General features: G+C 48.0%; 1 protein-coding gene across 1 annotated transcript; it reads left to right on the top strand.

The window, feature by feature from the left end:
• The first annotated feature begins 5,883 nt into the window (after window positions 1-5,883).
• On the top strand, window positions 5,884-9,410 carry SYS1 (SYS1 golgi trafficking protein). Its single transcript, XM_007938388.2, has 3 exons — window positions 5,884-6,045; window positions 7,898-7,965; window positions 9,170-9,410. The coding sequence occupies exons 1-3, from the start codon at window positions 5,884-5,886 to the stop codon at window positions 9,408-9,410; spliced, it is 471 nt and encodes a 156-aa protein (XP_007936579.1).

Raw genomic sequence — 9,410 nt, 5'->3', positions numbered from 1 at the left:
AGTAGAGGTCTCCTCCATCTCATGGGAATCAGCACTGGGCTGTTTCTGGTCATTATCTTCCCTGACGTTAGACAGGTTCTGACATTACTACTACTCCCACCATTTTACAGGGCTCTTGGGAGGAGAAAATGAGATCATTTAGGTGAAAGCTCTCTGTAAACTTTAATGCCCAGTGCACATTACACTGGGCATTGGGTAAAGATAATGTGTGGAGACAGACTGACCTGGGGTGGAGCTCCAGCTCTACTACTCACTGGCAATGTGACCTTGGGTAAATCATGTCCCTTCTCTGAGCCTCAGGCCTCTTAGCTGTTAAGTGTAGATACTCATAGAAGGACTTTTGGTGGTGCTTGGCTGGTAATAAAGAGGTTGGGAGTTCAAATCTACCAGAGGCTCCTTGGGAGAAAAACCTAATGAGCTACTTTCATAAAGATGATAGTCTAGGAAACCATATGAAGCAGTTCCATTCTGACTCCCTGAGAGTTAGAATCAACTCAATGGCACACAGCTAGCAACAATAACTCATAGGCTTGCTGTAGAAATTACATAAGAATTAAGATAATATAAATATCTGGCACAGAATAGATGTTCATTAAACATTCCTCCCAAAATACACACACACACACACTCACACACACACACAGCCCTTAGAACCATTGGTGACAAAGGGTTCTTAGTCTCGGGGAGAAAACAGCCAGCTGATGGGCCCTCTATCCAGTTACTCTTTTAAGAGAAGAGCTCACTGGCTGCAGCCCAAGATGGTCACTAATACGGAGGACAGGCAGCCAAATGCTAGCCTCCCACAGGGAGTTTCCAAAAAGTGTAAGCACAGAGTTGCATAACCTGCCCCTGAGGCATGTATCTTGCTGAAGTGTTTTAATCAAACATTCCCCGAAAGGGAAAATGTGAGCAAGGAAGTGAGGCAACCTGGAGGAGGAAGAAGGGAAAAAGGGATGGAACTGGGGGATCTTGGAGGGAGGCACGGGGTTAGAAAAGGATAGCTCCATACTTACTGAGCCCCTACTGTGTACCAGGCCCTGGCTGAGCTCTCTCTCTCTCTGCTATCTAGTTAGATCCTTGCCATAAATCAAAGAGAAGAGGTATTACCACCCTCACAGTACAAGGCAAGACATAATAACAATACTTAATATTGCTCTGTGGCACAGAACACCACTACCATTTGCACAGCACTAATGACTGCATATTAGGCAGTGGGGTAAGTACACATTGATTCTCAGGACAGCCCGTGACATGGGTACTTACTATTCTCATTTCCCATTTCATAGAGAAGGAAACCACTTGAGACCCAGGAGAGACAAGTTGACTTGCCCAAGGTCACCCAAAGGTCATGGGCCCATGCTAGGACATTTCCTAAGGGAATTGTGGGATTGCATCCAGAAAGTGACCCCAGCAAGGGCTGTCCTTACATGCCCACAGCTGGGGCCTGATGTAGGAGTGACGCAAGTGACCAAGCGACAGAAGTACTGTCCTTCCCTCCTCCCACGGGACAGTTTGTCCCAGCTAGTGGCTGTTTGTCACTCCGCCTCTGACCTGAAGTTTAACGTTTCATTCATAAGTTTGGAACCACAGACTTGGCAGCGTAAGAAGGGCCCTGGGAGACCAGCTATTCGAGTCCAACCCCCTCATATTACAGATGGAAAAACCCTGGGGCCCAGAGAGAGCCGTGGACATACCAAGGTCACACAGAAATTTTCTGTTAGACAGAAGAATTGGTTTGAGGTCAATTACAAACCACCTCTTTCTGTAGTTACCAAATATGAATTACTCAGAATTACACACAGATTTACACATTCTGCTTCTGGATGCTCAGAACAAGGCCTGCAACAAGGCCTGGGAATCTGAGTATGCAGTGTGTGCCCGGGGCCATGGACTGCATTTGGAAGTCAGAGTCCAAGGCCCTTTTTCATTTTATAATTACCAAACAAACCAAACTCACTGCCATTGAGATGGCACATAGCAACCCCCAGTGGATTTCCGAGGCGGTAAATCTTTACGGAACTAGATTACCTAGTCTTCCTTCCGCAGACTGGCTGGTGGGTTTGAACCACCAACCTTTTGTTTAGCTGTCAAATGCCTCAGGCACTAGCCACCAGAACTCCTTATTTCATAATTGTTGTTGTTATGTGCCATCAGGTAGGACCTGACTCATAGCGACCCCTCCTTGGGTTTCAGAGGCAGTATCACTATGGAAGTAGATTGCCCAACCTTCCTTCCAAGGAGTGGCTAGTGGGTGTGAACCGCCAGCCTTCTGGTTAGCAGTCAAGTGCCTTAGGCACTACACGCTACCAGAGCTCCCACAATTAGGGACACTAAAATTCCGTGAATGGTGCCCTGGTGGTGTAGTGGTTAAGCACAGGATTGCTAACCAAAAGGTTAGTGATTCGAACCCGCCCAGCAGCTCTGCAGGAGAAATGACTTGGTGACATGCTCCTGTAAAGATTTACAGCTTAGGATACCCTATGGGGAAGTTAAACTCAATGCAACAACTGCCGTAGAGTCGGATCCGTCTCACGTGACCTTTCCTTGGGGTTCCGAGGCAGTATCACTAGGGAAGTAGATTGCTCAACCTTCCCTGTCTTATAGGATTCCTGAGTCAGAATCAACTGGCAGCAGACAACAACAAAGATCCAGCCAGGGGCTAGTCCAAGGTTACACAAGTCAGCAGGGCTCTATCGCAGACTCTGAGGTCCTAAGCTACAGCCCTTTCTGAGGTCGAATTTCCGAAGTGGGTCAAGCAGGCCGGTTCAGTTGTCATGGTTTTCCTTAACTCCGATTTCTTTATTGGACCTAAGTTAAGACACAGGATGGTGCCCATTTCCGGCACTTGGCCAGGTGAGAGTTCAAGAACTGAAACCCCAAAAGGAAAAGGAAACGGCCGGAGGCTGGTTTGTAAACTGCTGGGGTTTTCCCAGAGGAAAGCTCTGGGCTCCAGGGATGACATCAGACACCAGCCATCCAGTCTGCCCACGGCCGCCCCTCACGATCCAGGCTACCTGAGTTTCCCATTTCAGGAGAATGGTAGGGAGTGCCTTCCTTTGTGGGGAGGAGACTGGGCGGAGGGGGCCTGGCCTAGAGGTGAGGGGGCGGACTCCCGGAAAAGCCTCACATTCCAGCAGCTGGCAGGAAGGTAGAGCTCCTCGGGTTTAAATCAACTCTCCAACACTTTAACTGAGCCTCTCCAACCACCTTGTCCTAATCCTTCACCCCCGGGGCTCTCTTGGCGGAGAGATTCACTGTTCCTTCTCTATTTCCCATTAACCCACCACCTGTCTGTTTCACTGCCCCTTTCTTTTCTTTTTCTCCTACAGCAGCTGGTGTCTTGGTGTTTGGAGTCAGATGCCTTCCTAGGTGTGAATCTAAACTCAGCTTCCTATGAGCATATTGACCTAGGCCTCTCTGAGCCCCTTCTCTAAGTCTCTTTTGCCTCAGCTATTAAAGAAAAAAAATGTTGCCATGGACTCAGGGCAATCTCGTGTGCGTCAGAACAGAACTGCTTCATAGAGTTCTCTTGGCTGTAATCTTCATGCAAACAGATTGCCAGGTCTTTCTTACACAGTGTCTCTGGGTGAATTTGAACTGCCAACCTTTAGGTTAATAGTTGAGCACAAACAGTTCGCACCACTCCGGGAGCTCTACAGCTATAAAAAAGGGGTTAATATCTTGGATTGTGAGGACTAAACAGTAGATGTTTTCTCAGAAACACTCTATCATGTGAGCAATCAGTGGACTAGAAGGATCTGAATATATTCAGTTTGTTGACCCGAACTGAGCCAGCAAAAAGGATAGTAGAGCTGGAAAGTACCTCAGAAATTTTGGGGCTAGCATTTGACTGTTAACCAGAAGGCTGGCAGTTCAAACCCACCCTCCTTGAAAGGAAGACTGGGCAATCTACTTTCATAGAGATACTACCTCAGAAACGCAAGGAGGGGTTGCTATGAGTTGAATCAACTCAATGGCAGTGAGTTTGGTTTAGTTTTAATGACTCCCAAACTGGAGGTGCAGTGAACTGTTTATGTTGTTGTTATGTGCCGTCAAGTTGGACCTGACTCACAGTGACCCATCCTTGAGTTTCGGAGGCGGTACCACTCACTACTGAAGTAGATTGCCCAACCTTCCTTCCGAGGAGTGGCTGGTGGATTTGAACCGCCAGCCTTCTGGTTAGCAGTCAGGTGTCTTAGGCACTACTCTACCAGAGCTTCTAAACTGTTTACAGTATTTCCAAATGATAAAGGTAACCATATACCTGGATAAAGTCTCAAATTTCTTTCCTTTTGTCTGAAATTGTATCAACTCAAGGTGATAACATGGTTGTCACATGCTGTTCAGGAGTTCTGATTGGCAGTTACATGTGTCTGATAATTTTTTTCTTAATGGGAAAATAATTAGTGGAGATAGATTAAATGTTGGAAAACGTTAATCTTATCCAAGCCCTCATTTCATAAACAGGGAAGTTAAGTTTAAAGAAGGAAGTGGCTTGCTTAGTCACACAGCTAAGTAGTATAGCTGGCTCTGAACTCAGGCTCTTTCATGGAATGAGTTACTTCCTCTCTTTCCATTCCAGAGAAGAAATACTTAGGATCAGTGAAGTTCAGAAGTTTTGGTCTGCTGGGTCAGGAATGAAAGTGACTCATCAACTTGCTGTTTTCCTTTCTCTGTTCTTGACTCATTCAGCAAATATTTATTGACTGTCCACTGTCCACACAATCTGAAGTCAGAGAAAGCAGAAATAAACAATCATGACTACAGGCAGAGTCAGGATTTACACCCACATACGACTTCACAACCTGTGCTTTTTCCATTGGCTGTTCACCTTATAAAACATCTACCACTCTGCCTTCTATCTAGATTTTGAAGCAGAAACTGCCCAATGGGTTAGGTATCCTAACCCTCCTGGCACCCAGTAAACACAAAATCCTTGCCGGGAACACTACTATGGTGTTGGAAACAGCTGAATTCTTATCCTTCCTTTGACATTAACACTATGTGTTTGAGATAAGTGTGTTGCTCTCTTTCTCTAGTGCTTAGTTTAATAGTCTGCAAAACGGAAACAGTAGTGAAATCATGTATATGTCAAAGAGCTTGTAGGTTCAAGTTATACTAGAATCTAACTAGGAGAAGCAAACATTGGGAATCTAGGCTGAAAACAGAATCAAGGTTAATCACCTCGTTAAACTCCAAACAGCATTCCCTATACCCTAGCCAACCTCCCTCCTCTACTTTATTCAAGGTTATTCAAACTTATCCTCTAGAGGGCACGCAAGCTCCATCGTTTTAGTGCCTCATTTCCGTTCGCCTTCACTCTTCATTCTACGCATGTCCACACTTCGTTTCCCTGCTACCCGGACCCTCGTTTAGTTGATTCGTACCCACTACGCCTGCGCAATCTCAGCCTCGCCCCCTCCGCCGCCGTCTCCGGAAACGCTTCCTTCTTACGTAGCCGCTACCGCCGGCGCCGTTGCTGGACCTTTGCCTCTCTAGGCCGGTAGGGTCTCTTCTCCATGGTCCTGCCTGTCAGCGCTGTTTCGGTGAGGCCGGGCCGCGCTCGGACGCTTCGATCCTCGAGTCTGTCGCCCGTAAGTGAATTCCAGGGGAGCCTGAGTACGGGAAGGGGTCGAGCAGTTGGAACGGGCAGGCTCTCCCCTAACCCCGGGAATGGGTTTGTCCGCCCCGCCCTCCCCCACTCCCGGAATGGGCTCGCCCCCTCCGTCCCACTCCCTCCTCCCGGGCGGGGCAGCGTTGCCAGGGTGATGACGGGCAGGCTGAGGCACCGCGCTTGTCCCCGCAGGTGCCCGGGCGGCCCGGGCCCCATGGCACGGCGGCTCTGACAGAGGCCTGGGCGGCGGCCGGGCCCCGAGGGCCGGCATGGCAGGCCAGTTCCGCAGCTACGTGTGGGATCCGTTGCTGATCCTGTCGCAGATCGTCCTCATGCAGACCGTGTATTATGGCTCGTTGGGCCTGTGGCTGGCGCTGGTGGACGGGCTGGTGCGCAGCACGCCTTCTCTGGACCAGATGTTCGACGCAGAGGTAGGGTCCCCGGCTGGCACGAGCGGGGTCTTGGCCTCACTGAGTGAGCTTTCTGGGCTGACTAAGCTGGGCAACCTTCATGCTTAGTGGCCCTGGGAAAATGCTTGAACTTTTCTGAATCTTAGCTGCTCCGTCCATAAAATGGAATGACTGGTAACAGTGAGGCTGAGTAGAACGGAGGAAAGGGTCTGGACGTTATAATAAAACAAGCCTGCGTTCCAGGTAGCACTGATCAATCTTCTCTCTGAGAGTCTGAGAGTGCAACTTCCTTCTCTTAAGATTCTTGGATGCCAAACTGAGGACCTATTACCTGTTGCTGTTGAGTCAATTCCCACTCATAGTGACCCTGTAGGACAGAGCGGAATTGCCCTGTAGGGTTCCTGCGTAGCAGCTGGGTTCGAACCACTGACCTTTTGATTGGCAGCCGAGCACTATAACCACTGCCAGCAGGAGACAGGGGTAGGTAAAAGCGCATTCATGCCAGTGCAGTGGAAACAGTCTGGCCTTTGGAGTCAGTTTGTTTCACTTTCTGTCTGTGATCTGGCCGGTGCTGTCTGTTGCCTCTCTAAGCCCAGTTTTGCGGTCTGTAAGATCATGAAACCAGAAACGGGGAGGTTCTTGGCTGCAATACAAAGAGCCTGCACTTTTAATTCACAAGGGCATAGGGTCCAATCTAGGCCCCAAAATACTAGCAATGGGACATACTAGTTCATGAGACCTTCTGGAAACTGGACAGAATAATCCTACGTAGTCACCCAGAGGGACTTGGAGATTTGAGAGTGCTTTCTAAAGTGAAAGGAGACCTAGGAAGTTGTTGCATTGGAGTGGCAGCTAGGGTGTATGGTAAAGAGCACTGTTTTTGGAGTCAGGAGACCTGGGGTAGAGGCTTTGCTTCTGCTGCTTATTCTTTGTGTAGCCCCTGGGTGAGTTACTATCCAAAGAGAGGTAATAATAATTATAATAATGATAACGACGACTTTGGGAGGTTGTTGTGAGGATATGAGATAATAAACATCAAAGGCCTTCTTTGTAACCTGAAAATGGTGTGCAGGTGTTTGGCATTCAGTGGTTGTGTGGTACGAGGTTGCACACTTACCAGGTATTGGGTAGTAGCCTCTTAGGAGTGTCTGTCCTCCTGGGAAGGGCATGTGGGAATCCCTGGCTTTGTTAAGAGCCACCTGCTGCTTGCAACCTGAAGGCAAACCTTTTCTTGAAGAATGAAATAGGAAGGATTTCAAGGCACAGCTATTGAGCTGTCCCATTATAGCACAAAAGTAGCTATATACAATATACAAATGATTATATATTGATGTGGTTCTGTCAATAAAACTTTATTCACAAGTACATTCCTGGTCCACAGGGCCATAGTTTGCTGAAACTTGCTCTAGACTTTACTCTTGCTGGCTATTCATTGTATCACGTTGGGCAAGTTATTTCACTTTTCTGAGCTTCTGGTGGCGTAGTGCCTAAGGCATTTGACTGCTAACCAGAAGGCTGGGGGTTCAAACCCACCTGTCACTCCTTGGAAGGCTGGGCAATTTACTTCCGTAGTGATACTGCCTCAGAAATCCAAAGAGGGATCGCTCTGAGTCGGATTCGACTTGACTTCAGTGAGTTTGGTTTTGGTTTTGGTTTTGTTTAAGGTGGTGGTAATGTCTTCCCTCCTGCTGTGAGGGTCACATAAGATACCATAAGGATGTCTGTGGAAACTGGCAATAAGCTGCCATATAGAGGAAAGGGCTATTGTGTTCTGGGAAGGACGCTTGTTCCTTGGGAAGCCTGCTGGGATCCTGCAGCTGGGGACTCTGCCAATCACTTCTCCAGCATGTTTCCATTTGTGATTCACCCTTAGATCCTGGGCTTTTCCACCCCTTCAGGCCGGCTCTCCATGATGTCCTTCATCCTCAACGCCCTCACCTGGTGAGTAACACCAGTTTTGCTGTTTGGCTTTTGGGATCTTAGCACTGGGACTCACTTCCTAAATTTGGAAATGAGACAGCCTGAGCACTTGTTTTTGGGGAGTGGTGGACTGTAGTGGGTGGCAGAGGCCAATGCTAGGGCCTTCTCCTTCGAGTTCCCTGGATAGCTGTTTTAACTTCTCTGGAAGGTCTTATGTCGTCTCTGTGTGCATGCTGCTAATGGGACCGCCTGTCATCTCAGACCATTCTTTCTGACATACAGTGAGATGAGGAAAGGGTTGTTGGACTGTGAGTCAGGAGAACTAGGCTCTATTCTTGAACTGTGTGTCTTTGGCGAAGTAACTTCCCTCCTGTCTGGGTCCTGGGCTCTGCTCTGTTCACTGTAGGGGGTTGATGGGTCACCTCTCAGATCACTCATGACCATTGTCTGTCTCTTGAGAGGCGGTTTAGCACAGTGATTAAGATCTTAGGCTCTGGAGGCAGACTCACAGCCTTACCTCTAGTATAGTATCGCGGATGAGTTACTTATCTGTCTAAACCTCAGTTTCCTCATCAGTAAAATAATCAGTAAAATGGCTAGTAATTTCACCCACCTCATCTGTAATGATTAAGTGAGTTAACACACAGGAAGTATTTAGAGCAATGCCTTATACATTGTTCCTATCTTGACCCTATACTAGGGGTTGAAAACTGGTGTGTTGACTTTGACTTAAATTTGGCTTCCACATACATTGTTTGGCTTCCACAGATGTCAGCCCACATATTGTTGAGAACATTTTTTCACTTAGTTGGAAATCAGGATATTTCATATAAAAATCTGAATCTCTGGCTTCTCTTGAAAAATGGGAACATCTATTGATTCTAGGCCATCCTTCCAACGTGGTAACATTTGCTTGGAGGCAAGGAGCTGCTCTCCCCCACTTTAGATGGAACTGGTATGCTTCAGGCTGCCATAGTCTCCACCAATCCCTAGGACCCCATGAATGCCATTTGCCATCAAGCTTGTACTTTTTATTTCTACCCAGTCTGATCTGCCCTTGACATTATCTGTCAGGTTCCTCTAGCTGTCTAATACTGTAACCCTCGCTTCACGCTTACCTCGCTTATCTCACTATGCGGTCATCATAATTGTCCCCACCCCCCAAATAACCTAATTGAAGGCCAGGACAACCCAGTGACAACTCGCTGCTGTCCTCTCCCCACAGTGCCCTGGGCTTGCTGTACTTCATTCGGCGAGGGAAGCAGTGCCTGGATTTCACTGTCACTGTCCATTTCTTTCACCTCCTGGGCTGCTGGTTCTACAGCTCCCGGTTCCCCTCAGCGCTGACCTGGTGGCTGGTCCAAGCCGTGTGCATTGCGCTCATGGCTGTCATCGGGGAGTACCTGTGCATGCGGACGGAGCTCAAGGAGATCCCCCTCAACTCAGTCCCTAAATCCAATGTCTAG

Source organism: Orycteropus afer, unplaced genomic scaffold (genome assembly GCF_000298275.1).
Source record: "Orycteropus afer afer isolate SDZICR_OR568_19922 unplaced genomic scaffold, OryAfe1.0 scaffold00049, whole genome shotgun sequence".
Classification (NCBI taxonomy): Eukaryota; Metazoa; Chordata; class Mammalia; order Tubulidentata; family Orycteropodidae; genus Orycteropus; species Orycteropus afer.
Note: the sequence above shows the minus strand (reverse complement) of the source record. Positions and strands in the feature narration are given on the sequence as shown.

Coding starts and splice junctions, on each gene's coding strand:
- SYS1 (XM_007938388.2), top strand. CDS start 5,884: ATGGCAGGCCAGTTCCGCAGCTACGTGTGGGATCCGTTGCTGATCCTG. Junction 6,046..7,897: donor ACCAGATGTTCGACGCAGAG/GTAGGGTCCCCG, acceptor ATTCACCCTTAG/ATCCTGGGCTTTTCCACCCC. Junction 7,966..9,169: donor ATCCTCAACGCCCTCACCTG/GTGAGTAACACC, acceptor CTCTCCCCACAG/TGCCCTGGGCTTGCTGTACT.